Genomic DNA, 16,699 nt, shown 5'->3' on the forward strand with positions numbered 1-16,699 from the left:
TTCCTCTGAATACGAGTTTGGCCTAATAAGATCTCTTCCCTGCCCCTCTTTCACTGCCGGACTTCGTCAAACCGGATACACACTCCACTACTTGCTTACACCGCCAACGGTTTCAAACTAATCCGACATCATGGAGCAGGAAAATGCATCACAGCCCACTGGGCTCGAGAATCAATTGCGCAATATGATCCTCGGCAACGTTAGCATGGCCGGTGGACAGTCTGGTCAAGACGCCCCGTCAGCACACCGTGGACGCGGACGAGGCCAAGGAAGAGGTCGTGGCCGAGGTCGTGGAGGTTTACACGATACCGTCAACAATTTCAACAGCAACGGTCAGAACCACACAACTCCAGGTCCTACTCCAGATCAAGCTCAAGGATGGCGCGCCCACGCCTCCGCCAACACGGCGCCAGTCCGAGGGGGTGGAAGAGGGTTTGCTTCCAACCAGCGATATCAACAACCTCCGCGAAACTTCCCAGACCAGCAAGGCCCAAATGTCTCTCAAAACGGCCCACAGGTAGACAATCGACAGTATCACTCACGGGGGCGAGGGCGGCCCCATCAACAACAAAATCTGAACGCTGATGGTACATCACGCACACAGCCCCCTAGAATCATGCAACGGCCTCATGATCATTTCGCACTGCCAGGCCAAATCCCGGTAGGTCCAGCATCGACACAGCGTCCCCGTCCACAAGGTCAATATCCTCCTCGACCACCGATGAATCAACCACGAGAGAACTCCATGGCCCAAGTCAAACACTTGGACGCAATTGCAGCAGCCGAGATTCCGAAGGTGGAGATGTCCAGATCCGAGTCGGAGGCCAAAGAAGACTTCCGAAAGCACCTGGAAACCATCATGCAAGAAGCTTTTGCCAGCGGCTACTCTGGTGATATCTCGACTATCTCCTTGGTAGGCTTTGGCAGCTTAGCTTCCGGCTTTGGTATGCCCGGCTCAGACATGGATCTGGCAGTAGTGCCAACATGGAAAGATCCAGCGAGGGCTAGTGATATTGCCATTGATCGTGGCATCCCGCGTTTGCTGGAACGGGCAGTTCTCGACGCCAAGCTGGGTGGCCGTCTACTCACAAGGACGAGAGTACCAATTCTAAAGATATGCCAGACGCCAACCGAGACCTTGTATAATGCTCTCGCCGAGGAACGCCAGAAGTGGGAAGAGCTTCCGGAAGAGGAGAAGTACCCTTCAGACAAGCCACAAGAGGCTACCCCACCGCCAAAGCCGCTGGTAGATGTTGATGGAGCAAAAGCTTCAGAGCTTACTGCGCAGTCAGACAGCCCTAACTTTGGTGACGAATTCCCTACACTAGGTGCTGCGGCAACTACCAAGAAACGGCAAAAAGCTCCTGCAAAAGTTGAGACCGCCCAGGAAACCTCCATTACGTCGGCCACCAAGTCAGAAGACAGTGTCAGCAACGGAACCGATGAAAAGGCTAAGAAAGATCAGCATCACCGCCCTGAGAAACAGTGGATGCGAGAGAAGGTAGTCGGTCCCCTCGACTTTCCAAAGACGGGCTGCGGTATTCAGTGTGACATCAACTTCGAAAACCCACTCGGTATCCATAACACTCATATGCTTCGATGCTACTCCCTAACTGACCCTCGTGTACGGCCAATGGTTCTCTTCGTTAAGTCATGGGCCAAGCGACGAAAAGTCAACAGCGCATACTCTGGCACTCTCTCTTCATACGGATGGGTACTTATGGTACTGCATTATCTGGTCAATGTCGCCCAACCACCGGTGTGTCCAAATCTCCAACTCGCCGTCCCGCTCCCGAGCGACACAGTAGCTCTAGAGCAGTTCTTCAAGAACACGACTATAGCAGGCTATCAGGTCCGCTTTTGGCGCAACGAGCTGGAGATCATCCAGGCCGCGCAAGCCGGTCGCCTTTCACAGAACACACAGTCTGTCGGTGAATTGCTACGCGGATTCTTCCAGTACTACGCTTCTCTATCCGGGTACGGCTATGGACCCAAGCCCCCGCAATTCTACTGGACCAACGAAGTCCTGTCCCTTCGGACGCCTGGCGGAATCTTGTCGAAGCAAAGCAAGGGCTGGGTGAGCGCGACGACCAAAATCACGGCGGAAAAAAAGGTCACGAATCGGTATCTGTTCGCAATTGAAGATCCATTCGAGACCGATCACAATGTCGCAAGGACCGTCACTCACCGTGGTATCGTTGCTATCAGAGACGAGTTCAGGAGGGCATGGAGGATACTAAAGGCCATTGGCCAGAGCACAGAGCCCGAAGGTGGAATCTTCGACGAAGTTGTAGAGCAGCCGCCCGCCCAGTCTGAGCCAAAACCTGAAGACGCTCCAAAGGGCATCATGGAAAGTCTTGGCGTTGACGAAGAACCGAAGGACGAACAAGGCAGCCAAGCGATTGCAGTGTAAGATTAGGTGTACATCGATTCGACAGATATGATGTAGGGCTCTCGAAGAGCTGGAAAAGACTATACTATATTACCGAAGTTATGAGATAGACGATGACCGACTTTGTAATGTATCAACCTCATCTCAAACCTGAAGCCATCCGTCTAATCCTTGATCCATCACCAAGAATTCGTCAAAAGCTGTGCCAAAAAGTTCATCCGGTATGTTGTGAGAAAGCTGCGTTTGCGAGGCATCCTCAAATGCCAGCGGATTAGGGCCAGAAGTGATGTCTCCCGAGAATGAAGAGAAAGACTCTCCATGTTCTCCACCTGCCAGATTACCTTCATCGGTGTCTGTTGTCGGGTCCCTCCCCAATTTACCCAGAACAGCATTCACCGCTCTCACGGCCGTTTGCGCTTCTTTCGAGAAGCCCTGTTGCTGTTCCCACACACTTCTCGAACTCTTGAGTGCTTCCACGCTTTTCTGCGCCACTTCTTCCCCGACCAGCCCTTTCTTCATATCATCATTCAAATTGAGACACAGGACTGTTGTGGCCAGCAGGAACTCGGATTGGATCAAGGAAAGGATCTTCCATCGATCGGTATTTAGCATACGGCCTGGCTGGCACTGTTCGAATAATTCTGCTTGCAGCCGCAACATTGTCAACGCTGCGCTTATGCATGTCGAATGAGAGACCTGGTATTTGCTGTTTGTCTTTGAAAGAATGATGAACTTGCGATGGAGGGTAATCTGCGCGTGGTGATACGACATCGCTATATAGAGACGACGGGTGATGAGCTCTGCGCCGTCTAAGATAGATTGCTGCATAGGTTTCAACTGGAGTATGGGAGGCTTCTGGGCGTACGCTGTGTTAAGTAGCGTATCTAAGCGCATTGCTTCGTCGTAGTCTCGCTGCTTCGATGACGTCGTGAAGTCGCAGATCATTCCGTAGACGGAGACTATCCTGCTCTTGTATACTAGGAATTGGGACAGCGTGTGCTCGCTTTGTGGTCTAGCAGTCGGTAAGACGGTGGACGTATCGTCAAAGTCATCATCCAGGAGATTGCGCGGCTCAGCGGTGTCGCATTGAGTTTCCTTTATGATTCGCGGAAGACCGACCTCAGAAGCTGAGGCGATGTCAAATTGGGTGAGGATATACCAGGTACGCCTGCGCATTTCGGCCTCATAGACACTCATCTGCGGGAAATGCGAGCCATCGCGGTGGTAGCCCATCTTGAGCGCTACGCGTATTATGACGCCCGTCAATTGCCAACAGCCCTGTTGTGTGTCTTCGCCTTGAACGTATTCGCTCTGAAGGAAAGCCAGTAAGGCCTCGATGGTATGCGGTACGCCCTTCATGTAGTTACCTAGCCTAAGACATTGTATCATCTTCTCTCGTGAGATGATGATCAGGCTGTGATATTCGGCTGCTGTCGTCTCGTCCAATGAGGCCGCACCGCCGTTCATGAATAGCGTACAACAGGCTACTGTATACATCATGCCGTATAATATAGTCAGCCACATGGTTGACGTCGAAAGCGGATCTTCCCAAAACGCTTCGTATTGTTTGATAAAGACCTTGCGGTGAATGACAAGTGAGACGGGCATGTCCGCCCATTTGAAGTATTTCGAGATCATGCTATCGACAATTATGCGGGGCGGAATCGCAGCGACGATATCCATTTTTGTAACTGGGTATGTTTGGAGAAGAAACAGGTCGTTTCCAGGGATTGTTGGCTCAGTATGTTGTGGTTCTTCAACTTGTTCCTGTACCATGTCTTTCAGGTCACTAATCTCATCCAGGATGGCTTTCCAGTGGTCACTCTCGACGTATGAAGACTGATGGTCGTTCAGGTTTATCCGTCCAGCTTCATATACGAGAGGATCCACCGCGGCGACGGTTTCTGTAGTCTCTTGGGTCGCCAGATTCCCCGGCATCCGAGCATCAGGGAGTTTTTCTTGTTTGTCAAGCAAAGACCGGACGAGCGACTCCAGCTGATCAATTCGTTCCTCGAACGCCTTTCGCGTGGCGCTCTCTATCGGTCTGTCTTTTTGTGGAGCTCGCGGAAGTTGGGGTAGAGGGAAGCTGCACCCTGCCACTTGCCCTAGTCGAATGCAGCTCCCGCAAGGCTTGTTTCGATCACATCGAAGTCTAGACATTTCCTGTTAGGTGTCTTGGTAATAAGGTAAATCACTTCCTTACTTTCTCTTCCTGCAGAAATCACAGGATAGCTGGGCCTTCTCCCGACCTCTCATTCTCTCTAGCAGTCGTTCCGAGGAAATAGGCGAGTTTGTCATCTCTCTGGTTTGCTTCAGGCGTACTTAGGAGATGTTGAAGTGTTTAGGACCTGCTGACCATAGGTAGTGATCTTGGTGGCAACATAAGCACGATACGCACGGAGGAACTTAGGTCGGCGGCTATATACATGGGCCGTATCTTACCAGAGCTTTTACACTAAATCGCACATTCTTCCTATTGGGGTCGTGTGCGTCAGAGTAATCGAAGTAAGCCTACGGACGGCAGGTGGCTTAAATGTGGGCCCAAACGGACGTCCGCTGGCCTCTGATTGGTGCAATGCTCCGCGTCCACGAGATTGCATTGCAAGCAGGCATCAAGTCCAGGAGCTGGTAGAAGTATAAGATGGAAAGGAATCTAGATGTTGAGAATGCTGCAAGGAAAGATACTTCAAACTTTATCATCATTCAATATCTTGAGAACGCACATCTAATCACTTCTCCGAGTCCTCATCTTCTACACGATGCCTACCAATCTCGCAGCATGGATGCCAGCACCGAAGCAACGCATGGAAGTCTCGGAAGCGCCATTTCCTACTCCTGGGCCCGATGAAGTTATCGTCAAGAATCGTGCAGTGGCGATCAATCCCGTGGATTGGGTTTTGCAAGACCAGGGCACCAGTATGGCGTTCGGTTGGATCAAATATCCTTTTGTTTTCGGCTTTGATGTCGCTGGCGAAGTGGTTCAGATCGGCAGCAAAGTGGTACGGTTCAAAGTAGGAGACCGTGTTCTAGGTCAGGCGCACAGTACAGACAAGAAGATCAACAGCGCGGCATACGGAGCATTCCAGCTGTTTCCCGTTCTCCTGGAAAGGAACACATCGTCTATTCCAGACAGCTTATCATTTGAATCTGCTGCAGTGATACCTCTGGCTTTCACTACCGCTGCAGCAGGGCTGTTCGAGAAGGATCAGCTCGGTCTGCAATATCCTCAACTTCACCCGAAACCGACCAGAAAGACGGTCCTTGTCTGGGGAGGCTCGACTAGCGTAGGCTGCAACGCTATCCAACTCGCTGTTTCCGCTGGATACGAAGTCATAACAACATCTTCGCCAAAGAACTTCGATCTCATGAGATCCCTCGGTGCTAGCAAAGTCTTCGACTACAACGACCCCTCTACAGTCGACAAGATCGTCGGGGCCATGGAAGGGAAAGAATGCGCGGGAGCCATGTCTATTGGAGAGAACGCAGTTTTCCATTGTCTAGACGTCATGGGTAAATGTAAAGGCAATAAGCGTATTGCGATGGCGACCTATCCAATCCCGGCTCAACCGAAGCGATTTGTCGCACTGCAGATTGTCTGGAGCTTCACCACTTCGATGATCTCTATCATCATCAAGTCACAGTTGCGAGGTATCAAGACAAGTTTCGTGTACGGATCGGTGGCGCATTCCCCTGTCGGCGAAGCCGTGTACGCTGACTTCCTGCCTGAGGCACTCGCGACTGGCCGATTCAGAGCAGCTCCCGAACCGAGCATTGCTGGAGGGGGTCTAGAAGCCATCCAAGGAGCTTTGGAGATACAGAAGAAGGGTGTTTCGGCAAGGAAGGTGGTTGTAAGCCTGAAGTGATCCTGAGATTTGGCACATGGTCTTGAAGGTTTGCTGTCCTGGTACTTTCTCAGTAGAGAAGCACGGAGTTTACTACAGTTTTCGATCAATAAGAAGTTTCCAATGTGTGCACTTTCTCTCGACGGAAACAATTTTTCCACTTTTCCATCCACGTAGCTACCCTTTTCAATATACTGACCGGCCCGTCTTCACTCTGATCGGCAAATTTCTGGCTTCCAAGCCTTTCTGCACTAATCGGGCCAGGACGAGATCGGTTCCTTGCAGAGTCAGAGACCGGGCATGCGGACAATTTGGTGCTCTATCGATAGCTTACCTGGAGCTCCTATGATCGATGCCGCCACCGGCATAGGCTCTTCACGTTGAGTAACGGTCGAATGATACGTGATCTCGCCCACTGCAGTAGTATCAGTACATGTAACACACGTGCTCGGCGACGCATTACCTATTGCAGTGAGTTCCGGAGCGCGTAGCATAGGAGATATGTTCAACGACGAATACCCGCTGAGAATGGCGTAAGGTCTATTTGTACGTAAGTGAGTGGAGTCCTGGCAGCATATCTGTCTTACTTACGGCAGCACCGCGTCGCGATAGTTGGGTCTTCCCTCTTCGATCGGAAATACCATGATGGTGATGCAGTCTTTGTTATCTGTATCAAAGACCCTGTCTAGAAGCCACTTTCGGTAAAGCTCAGAGCGTCGCCAGTAGAAGTCTCGCTCTTCTACTGTAATCTTCTTCGACACATCCCTGTCAGTCGACGGTTAGTGTGAAGCAAAGCTATGTGTCGAATAAGATATCACCTACCATTGCCAATGCATCGCTCTGTGTACGAAAGGCGGCTTTCCGTGTTTTTCCTCGTAGAGCTTACGGAAATCGTGTAGATTGTGATACGAATCATGGTAGTACGGGTAACTTCCGGTCTGCTAATGATTTAGTAAAGCTAGTTTTGGTGTTGAGGTACGAAGAGTACGTACAAGTCGAAGATATTCCGCTAGATCGGCATTATCGTTTCCATCTGGGCACTCTAGCCTCCACTGATCTGCTAAGGAGATGATGGTCCTTGTAGTTCCCAAAGCGTACTCTAAGCCCGTGACGAAATTGTCGATAAGCGAAGATTGCGCCATGTTGGAAGTGGGAAGGTAGTCTTGGGAATACAGAATCCTGAACCTCGTCTAGCCTTGCATCAGCAAAGTGTGTTTGAGTAGAAGATATGTAACTAGGACTGACATTTGAAGGTTGTCGAAGCACGGGTGAACTCCCATACCATACTGATATGAAGTCTGCGAACTTTGATACATCTCGACCAAAGAATACGGGCATATCGAACTTGCTAAAAGACAAGGACGTCTGTCAGTCGGTGCAAGCAGTCATTAGTCTTGCTAACTTACTTGAACTGTCCGATGACTCCGTTGGTACTTAGAATGCCTGTGGAGGGTCGGATCGAGAAGCATCCATTGTATGACGCTGGCTTCCGTCCACTTCCGTTTGCTACATCAATGTCAGTTTACCGATAGGGTGATAGCAGCCATATATTATAGCGGCGCGAGAAGATGTAGCGACTGCGAACCACTTACTGTCCGAACCAAGCGAAAAGTCCAGCCAGTCATATGATGCTATGCCTGCAGCGCTCCCATGACTGCTTCCGGAAGGGACTTGGTAGCCGTCGCCCCGAGGATTAAACGGTGCTGCGAACTCCACACACTCTAGTGGCTCCTCCCGCATGATCATTGCTTGCAGCTTGGTTTTCCCAACGATGATAGCCCCAGCGTCCACCAGAGTCTGGACGCAATCTGCGTGTTTGGATCTGGGTGGGTATAAATCTTCCCAGGCACGATTGCATAGGGTGGTCTTGTGGCCAGCGATATCAATGTTGTCCTTGACGCTGATTCTTGCACCATCAAGAGGGCGGGCACTGCTCGGATTGAAGTAGCATCGTGATGGTACCAGGACTCTTCCATTGAGTCCAGCCTTTGGTTCGTCGACTTTGACTAGAGTAAGCGCAGTTAGTTTTTGATGATAGAAGATGTGAGAAGCGCTTATCTTCCAGTACTCTCAGACCCTGGCTTGAATGTACACATGAATGTACCGTTAAAGTCGCTGTATACTCTCCAAGGCTGCCATGTTCGCCCATGAACGTATACGTACGGGCCGGTCCGCACAAGCCCATGGTTTGTTCCTGGAACGAAGCTCCACGTTTTGGTACCCCATGTAGCTAGTGCCTCCAAAGCATCTTCCTTAAACTCTACCTCATCCTGATTCGCGCCATAGAAGACAACAGTGTTGGTAAAAACCGGCTGAAAGACATCGTCTTTTTGGAGCCTTTCGGTTCGCAGCCTCTCGAGAGTGGATTTCGATATAACATGTCCTGGTTCGACGACACAAACGAGAACCAACGTTAGAGTGTTGTGATCGAAACTAAGGAAGTTCTGTGATGTTTAGCGCGCGATTGCGGCAAGGAAGAGAATGCTGTGATTACTTGACAATGCTCAATCAAGACGAAATCAACGTCATTGACACGAATCGCTATCTCTTCTTCGAGCCGAATGTCGGAGGTGTCGAAATGATCAAGCTCCAGCAAAGGCAGTGCTGACTGTATTGACATCGTCGTCTTGAGAGGGGCGGGGTCTCGCATAATGTAATTCCACAGAGAACGCACGTGGAGGACGGAGCAAGAAGACGGAGGAGAAAGGTTTCGAGTAAAGGAAGTCGCGAGGTCTGCCCAACGCGTTTGGTATTCGTGCCCCATGCAAACACCACCAACCACATTGCCGCTGGACCAACAAACGCACGGGCGAAACCACCGCGCCCGCAGCCTATCACGTACGTGACTTTGAATCTGACCCTGCGAGCGACCACTTCGAACGACCGAAAGAAACGCGGGGCGTTTTGACTCCGCAATTTGTGTGAAGGACGATCGCTGCATGGGGAGCGTGCAGAAGGTAGTCAAGATAGGTTACCTACGGAGAAACCGGGTTACTCCATGCATATTACGAGACCAGTTCCATGTAAAACACTGACCAGTGTAAATCTAACTGCCTGGGTATAATCTACATCTTGATATCAAAGCTCGTCCCGCACCCACAACTACTCGTCGCCCCTGGTATGCCAGTGATCTTGAACTGGCTCCCGATCAACTCCATGGTATAGTCCACCGTGCTTCCATTCAACAGCTCCAAACTCGATTCATCGATAACGATCTTCTCTCCCTTCTCTCCCTCGAATATGGTATCTTCCTCGGTCGCCGGGTTCTTGGACAGGTCGGTCAAGTCCATGAGGTACTGGAAGCCGTGGCATCCGCCGCTCTCGATGCTTACGCGCAATGCGAGGTTCGGATTGTTATCGCCCGAGGAGATCTTCTGAAGCCGGTTCGATGCACGGGGTGCTATCGAGATCAGCATGGGGTTGCCGGAATCGTCGGTGCGTGGGTTTTGGATCGCGCGGGCGGGCTTTGCGGTGGAGGCGTCGGATGATGTGGCGAGGGCTCGTCGTGGTATGTGTTGTGGTTGTGAGAATGCTAAGCCTTGTACTGGGACAAGTCTTGAAGTCCCTCGTGGAGATGATGGCGCAAGAAAGTCGAGGAATAGCGATGGCGAAGTGGCGTGCGGTGCTGCTCTGCTGTACGCTCGCATTGATTGAGCTGCGGCGGCGATAGGTTGGGCCGGCCGCCGTGTCGTTGTTTGTCTTGCTATCCGCAGGCACGACGCGCACATGGTTGAAGGGGAGGCCATTATCGCGATATCGAGGATGTGGATGGCGCTGTCGCGATGAAGGACCGCGAGTCTGAGGTCATAGCTAGGAATGTCACACCCGACGGGATCCAATCAGACGTGCCCTCACACTCGGGGTTCTAGACCCGCTGAGTCAGGCACAAACCCCACCTTGTGCCGCCGCCACCATCCATCGTACGAGCACCAGACTGTTCCAGCCTTACCCGCTCAAGCTATCTACTTATCGTCCCTGAAGCCTCAATGATAGTGCTACATCATCTCTGCACAAGCTTTGTCTTGTCCGAATCCCGCTAACTCTTCTTTCATCACCAGCTGCCATGCCCAAACACCACAACCCTTATCTCGCTATTCCACAGGCGGAACTGTGCACCGACGACTTTGCGAAAAAGGAAGATAAGAAAGATGACCTGAGCAAGTTGAGGGACGAATTCGTGATTCCGACAAAGGGCGACCTAAGGAACAGGAAGTTCGGGTTTCAGCAGAACGGAAAACCTGCGAACACGCGCGAAGACGACGGTGAAGAGTCCATATACTTCTGCGGCAACTCCTTGGGACTGCAGCCTCGGAGGACCAAGGAATATGTGAATCGCTACCTTGATACTTGGGCATCTAAGGGCGTATTCGGTCACTTTACCGATTACGAAGGAGGCCTGCCGCCATGGCTACACATTGATGATGCGATAAAACAAGAAACCGCGAAAATAGTCGGTGCACTGCCTACCGAAGTCGTCGTAATGGAGACATTGACTGCAAACCTGCATTTGCTTATGGCAAGTTTCTATCGACCGACCAAGGACAGATACAAGATCATCATCGAGGGCAAGGCGTTTCCCAGCGATCATGTAGGTTGATGCATACATGCTATCAGCGCTTGGTAATTAATGACTTCTTGTAGTACGCAGCTCTTTCTCAGATCGCCCACCACAACCTCGATCCATCTGCGCTTGTTACCATCGACCCGCCCTCGGCCTCCTCACCCTACCTCTCCAACGAACACATCCTCTCCGTCATATCACACCACGCGCCTACAACCGCACTAGTGTTGTTACCTGGTATTCAGTTCTACTCGGGCCAGTTCTTCGATATAGAACTCATAACGCGTCACTGCCGATCACTGGGTATTACAGTGGGCTGGGATCTAGCGCATGCAGCTGGAAACGTCCCGCTGAAGCTACACGACTGGAACGTAGACTTCGCAGCGTGGTGTAACTACAAATACATGAATGGTGGTCCAGGAGTCATCGGTGGACTCTTCGTACACGAGAGGCACGGAAGGGTGGAGCAAGTGTCTACATCTCGAACAGACGGCACAAACGGCGTAGTCAGTAACGATACCGAGCTCGCCTATCGACCACGGCTGAGCGGCTGGTGGGGAAGCGATAAGAGCAGTCGATTTCGAATGGAAAACAAATTTGTTCCCATTGCTGGTGCAAGCGGATTTCAACTCAGCAATCCCAGCGCACTGGATATGACTTCCGTCATGGCATCGACAGACGTCTTTGCGTTGACAAACATGGATGCGCTACGTCAACGTAGCCTTAAACTGACCGCATACCTCGAGGCACGCCTCCTGAAGTACGATGGAGGAGAGCCACCATATAAGATAATCACACCCGCAAACCCGGCTGAACGAGGCGCGCAGCTGAGTGTACTTCTTAACCCGGGGTTATTGGATCAAGTCCAACACTACATCGAAGAGCGTGGTGTCGTTGTTGACGAAAGGAAGCCTGACGTTCTGCGCGTTGCGCCTGCCCCACTATACAACTCATTCCACGACATTCATCGATTCATTACTGTCTTCCACGAAGCTTGTCGCGAGGCCCTGAAGGGCGCTGGGCAGAAGGGTGCGCATAACGACGGAGTACCCCAAGGCATTGCCACTGTATGATCAGTACCTTTCAGTGCGTTGGTTCAAGCGACATCTGATCGTGAACGAAAAGCGATGTAATTTATAATACAAGTAATACATATACCCAAGCAATACAGCATTTTCCAGATATCATGTTCAAAAGCTACATTCAAGAACGTCAACACTATATGCAAAACACCGTCATGATCCAGAACCAGATGAACCCCACGGCGCGCCCGGACGATCATGCATCGCCTATGCTACGCCTTTGCGAAACCAAACCGCCTATGCCTTAAGCGCAAAAGAAAACAGGCTATCCATCTGCACCCACTGCCTTCCATTCCTCTCCAACCACCGCTCCACCACACCTTTCAGCGTGCCAAATCTCTCTCTGTTGACTTCAGCCAGTACCTTGATCTTCTCCTTCCTCTCCATGTCTTCCGTCTTGACACCACCATCCATTTTACCAACACGGTCGACGTCGAACAAGGATTGGTAGTATAACAGCTGGTTCCAGACGTCGCGCTCCTTGATCTCGTAGGTCATTTTGCCCAAGCAATCTCGAGCGAGTCCCTTTGGACCAAGACACCGGTGTCCATAGACGGATATACTTCGCGTCCGGTTTGAGCACTGGGGATCGTCGCATACAACGTGACCTGCGTAGTAGGAAGCGAGAACTTGGCGGATGGAGGATTCGAGCTGAGCCACTACACTGATGTTCTGTAGTATCTTCCCACAGCCTTCAGCAGGACATTGTATACCACTGTGCGAGATGGTCTGCAACGATACCGACGTTGGTGATGTCGAAGAGAGGCCTTGGAATGGGAATACTGTCGTACATCCTCGGCAGCGGAGCCAAAGCGGCGAACATGATTGGAAGCGCACAGAGTCTGGGATCTGTGACTCCAGAGGGTGGATTTCGGTGTCTTGTTGTGCGCCTCCTGAAACGGTACTCACACGGTATTTGGATGTGTCAAGGCCAAGACACGCTGCGAGGAGAGTGATGTTTGTTCCGCTGATGGGCGCGCAGAGACGCTCCACTGGTGGCAGAATTTGCTTGTGGAGGTAGTAGTCAATGTCGGGCTTCAGCTCACTGTCGGTTTTCAAAACTTCGTCAACGGGATATGCGTTCTTTGCTGCGCTCTCGGCCGAGCCAGATGATTCACCTGTGATGATGAAGCTCATGACATCTTTGGCCTTGACGTGTTTACCCTTGGCTTGAAGGCGAAGTGCGACTTGGACAGAGGGCATCGAGTTACCGTTGGGGTACTCCTTGGGGTTCTTTCCGAGCTGCGTGTAGATGGTGTACTTGCGAGCTGGAACGGCGTACTCGCGCATCTGTTTGCTCAGCTCGCGAAGGTGGTTGTGGATCTTCTCAACGACTACTTCAGGATCTTCACCACTAAGTAGGAAGTTGAGCAATTCCCTATAGCATTGTTAGTACGCCGTTATATATACCTCCGTAGGCTGGAGAACTTACGTTGATGTCTCCTTGGACAGAGCACAGTACTCCCTGCGCCTCATGTCGAGACCTTTGACTTCGAGTTTCTCGATGTACTTGCCATCGACAGGGACCATGTTAATGGCAGCATATTTCTTCTTCGCATGCAGCAGGATACGGCGGAAGACGTTGTCGATGTCGATCTCCAAAAGCTTGTAGCTGTCGTTGACCTCTTTCTTGAACTCGTTGCCCAGCTTCAGCGCATCCTGAATGTTATCGACGTTTGTGTTGATCATGACGGAATCAGTGTCACCATAGATGACGCGCAATGCCTTCTCCTCGGCCATGTCCTTGGTTTTGCGGAGAATCTCACGACCCTTGTATGTCGTGAGCATAGCGAGTGGTCGAGCGTAGAATCGAGACTTGGTGTATCCCAAACATCCGTACATAGAGTTGGCAGTGAGCTTCAGAGCCATTTGCTTGATGTCCCAAGTTGCCAACTCATCTGGAGTGGCATCCTTGGCCTTCATGAGCTTCTTCACCTCGCGACGTCGTGAGACGAGTGTAGCAATAAGGCGCGGTAGGATACCTTGGTCTTGGTTTGTGGGGACTTCGGGCACCTTGTCGTCATCTTCCGAGAGATCGGATCGTTCGACGGTGGTGAAGCAAATGTTGAACTCCTGGATGATACTGGGGTAAAGGGAGTTGAAGTCCATGACCAGAATAAACTTGTCGTAGAGACCCTTCTCGGGCTCGAAGACAAGACCACCTTTAAACTTGTCCTTCTTTTTGGCATCCGCACCTTCTTCGCCCTCGGCTGCTTCTTCCTCGGCCTTTACTTTGCTCTTGCCCCACTGTTTATCCGGGCAAATGTACTTGTTCTTGTGGAACTCGTGGAGCAAAATGTACTCGTTACGTTCGGCACGAGTTCCACTCAGTGTTCGGGCCCAGGAGTTACCCGCCAAGTTGGTGAGAACCTTGGTGAGTGGAAGCATTTGCACCTTTATCGAGATCGCAGCGATGAAGTAGGCGTCGGCTTGGCAGTGCTTGATGTAGTTGAGGAGACCCTCCTTCGTCGTCGCCCAAGTCTTGAGCGCGGCCTCGTTGTCGAGCTCTTCACGTCGCTTGTTGAGCCCAAGCTGGACCATCTCCTCAAGACTCCACGATTGACACTTGGGCATCAGAGACTTTCCGAGATCATTAGCCAGGTCACACAGCAAGCGGCCAGAAGCTAGTTGCTTCTCAGCGAAGAAACTTCCGCCGCCCTTGCCCATGCTCTTGGGCCAGTCGCTTCTCTTGAGTCGCCCAATGCGGTGCCATCCCGGTGTCTTCTTTTCACGCAGACGGCTTAGCAAAACGCTGTAATCCACGTCGTCCAAGCGATGTCCGACGAGGACGTCCGGGTCGTGCCGCTGGAACATCGCCATCAGCAGGCTCAGAAGTTCCTGCTCAGTCTTCTTCATGTACATGTTGCCCTTAACCTTCTCCACTTCTTTGTCAAAGCCTACTGGGAAAGCTGCGCCGTTCGGCCGCATAATGGTGAAGCTCTTGCACTGCATCTGGTCCACGGGTGTCGTGTCGGTCAAGGAGAAGTTGTCGTAGATCATAGCACTGGCGACCAAGATCTCTTGCTTGTTGTCCTTCGCGTTGAAAGTAGTCCGTAGGGAGAGACTCATGAGTGTCATTGGGGGTGCGTCAAGATTGTCCGACGCACTGACGACTGTTATGTTGTTGGGCTTGCTGACTGCAACTTCAAGCTTACACCAAGAAGCGTTTGCAACAGAACCAAAGTCGGGAGCATCAATCTTGAGCCAGCACGGTCCCATGACGTTCTTCCAGAGCACGAACTGCTCGAAAAGGGATGTGTTGGTTCCGAAGACGTGAGAAAATGTTTCACCCTTTAGATCAGAGGATAGTGGCATTTTGTCGTATCCATAAAGGAGCTTCAGGTAGTCGGCTTCCTTTGGTATGTCGGGCAACTCGAAGGCGTACTTCCTAGTACACGGCTTAATCTTGTGTAGATTTACGCGGTGCTTGCTCATAATAGAGTCAACCTCGTCTGATACATCGCTCAGGCCAACCTCTTCGTCGGTGGTTACCCCTCTGATGTGACGGTATTCACGGGGTAGGAAATATAGCTTTCGGAGGATGTTATCGACCTTCACAAAGCAACTGACGTAGTTGCCCGACTTCTTGTCCTTGACCTTGCCGAATAGACACAAGCTACCGTTGATTTCGGTGTAGTCAATCCAGAACATGCGTAAGCTACCATCCTCTTCCACCGCGTCCTGTGGTTGTATCTTGCCCATGCCAGTGGTCGCTGGAGCGGGGCTGCTCATAACGTTGAGCTTGCTTGTAACGTCGTTCCAGGAAGAAGCATCGACAGGTGCTGAAGAAGGTGCAACGGGCGACGAGCTGGCGGGTGTGGGATAGTCTTCTTTCTTGAGCTTTGCTATCGGTCGCCTACCCGCCATGTTGACACTGGTGATTGGCACACCAAGATGTGTCGTGGGTTGAGCAACCTCCATGAGGTCATCTTCGTCTTCTTCTTGTTTGATCGCAGGCTGTGCTCTTCGTTCTACGGCTTTGGCGACAGGTGACGATTGTAGTGGGAGGTCGCTCATAGGCTGATCATCGTCGAGTACGGGGAGGTCGTCATCGTCGACGTATGCATTCGTTGCCGGTGGTGTATCTGGCATGTGTGCGTCTGAATCATTGCTTCGCCTTGTAGTCGGAGCCGGTCGGTTCTCCGAGATAGGAGGTGAGAGTACGCGTATTTTCCGGCGTGCCTCTGTCTTGACGGGTCGCATTCGGTTCGTGGACAAGCGGACGGGGTTTGTGTTCATCTCGCCTAACAGGTCCTCCATGAAGTCCTTGTCGGCGGCGGTGGCAACAGGCTGAGTGCATTAGCATTGAGATTGGGTGGAATGATGCATTCCAGTAGTATACCTTTGCTTTAGGTGCCTTTGCAGCGTTCTTCGCACTGAAGTACTTGCTGATGCCATTGTCGATCTTTTTTCGCTTCTCCTCGTCTTCTTCGCGTTTCCGCTTGGCTATCACGCGTTAGCTGTAAGTCGTGCGTACGCTTGATGATTGACACCATACCAGCCTTGCCCTTGGCGGGCCGCTCGTCGTCTTCTTCGCTATCCGTGGCAGCATAGTGGTATTGACCCTGTCCGTCATCCCACTCTTCTCTGCCGTCATCAACGTATCCCTCGCCCTCGTCGCCGACGACGAAGTCATCTTTATCCAGTCTTCCCCGCACAATCTTCTTGTACCCCTCTTCGTCGACCTCGTCGTACAATTGCTCCTCTTCGGCGACTTCGTATGTGGACAAACGCGTCTTGCCCGCCGCGCGGTTCGCTCGCAATTCGGCTAGTAGGGCAGCGCCAGTCTTCTTCCCTACACGCGACATGATGAATTATAACG

The 16,699-nt window shown here is 51.6% G+C and overlaps 7 protein-coding genes across 7 annotated transcripts; 3 read left to right on the forward strand and 4 right to left on the reverse strand.

The window, feature by feature from the left end:
- Positions 1-130: 130 nt before the first annotated feature.
- On the forward strand, positions 131-2,413 carry J4E78_002218 (uncharacterized protein; the record flags this gene model as incomplete). Its single annotated transcript, XM_049362866.1, has 1 exon — positions 131-2,413. The coding sequence occupies one exon, from the start codon at positions 131-133 to the stop codon at positions 2,411-2,413; it is 2,283 nt and encodes a 760-aa protein (XP_049225458.1).
- Positions 2,414-2,536: 123 nt separating this feature from the next.
- J4E78_002219 (uncharacterized protein) lies at positions 2,537-4,330 on the reverse strand (the record flags this gene model as incomplete). Its single annotated transcript, XM_049362867.1, has 1 exon — positions 2,537-4,330. One exon carries the CDS (start codon positions 4,328-4,330, stop codon positions 2,537-2,539), a length of 1,794 nt encoding a protein of 597 aa, XP_049225459.1.
- An 821-nt stretch (positions 4,331-5,151) lies between these two features.
- On the forward strand, positions 5,152-6,255 carry J4E78_002220 (uncharacterized protein; the record flags this gene model as incomplete). Its single annotated transcript, XM_049362868.1, has 1 exon — positions 5,152-6,255. The coding sequence occupies one exon, from the start codon at positions 5,152-5,154 to the stop codon at positions 6,253-6,255; it is 1,104 nt and encodes a 367-aa protein (XP_049225460.1).
- Positions 6,256-7,636: 1,381 nt separating this feature from the next.
- Positions 7,637-8,419, reverse strand: J4E78_002221 (uncharacterized protein; the record flags this gene model as incomplete). The annotated part of the gene is made up of 3 exons (XM_049362869.1): positions 7,637-7,740; positions 7,827-8,240; positions 8,398-8,419. 3 exons carry the CDS (start codon positions 8,417-8,419, stop codon positions 7,637-7,639), a joined length of 540 nt encoding a protein of 179 aa, XP_049225461.1.
- An 880-nt stretch (positions 8,420-9,299) lies between these two features.
- On the reverse strand, positions 9,300-9,980 carry J4E78_002222 (uncharacterized protein; the record flags this gene model as incomplete). Its single annotated transcript, XM_049362870.1, has 1 exon — positions 9,300-9,980. One exon carries the CDS (start codon positions 9,978-9,980, stop codon positions 9,300-9,302), a length of 681 nt encoding a protein of 226 aa, XP_049225462.1.
- A 317-nt stretch (positions 9,981-10,297) lies between these two features.
- On the forward strand, positions 10,298-11,868 carry BNA51 (Kynureninase 1; the record flags this gene model as incomplete). The annotated part of the gene is made up of 2 exons (XM_049362871.1): positions 10,298-10,822; positions 10,876-11,868. The coding sequence occupies 2 exons, from the start codon at positions 10,298-10,300 to the stop codon at positions 11,866-11,868; spliced, it is 1,518 nt and encodes a 505-aa protein (XP_049225463.1).
- Positions 11,869-12,114: 246 nt separating this feature from the next.
- Positions 12,115-16,685, reverse strand: J4E78_002224 (uncharacterized protein; the record flags this gene model as incomplete). The annotated part of the gene is made up of 4 exons (XM_049362872.1): positions 12,115-13,255; positions 13,310-16,167; positions 16,220-16,323; positions 16,376-16,685. 4 exons carry the CDS (start codon positions 16,683-16,685, stop codon positions 12,115-12,117), a joined length of 4,413 nt encoding a protein of 1,470 aa, XP_049225464.1.
- Between the last annotated feature and the right edge of the window lie 14 nt (positions 16,686-16,699).

Source organism: Alternaria triticimaculans (genome assembly GCF_023758025.1).
Source record: "Alternaria triticimaculans strain BMP 0046 chromosome Unknown scaffold_2, whole genome shotgun sequence".
Lineage (NCBI taxonomy): Eukaryota > Fungi > Ascomycota > Dothideomycetes > Pleosporales > Pleosporaceae > Alternaria > Alternaria triticimaculans.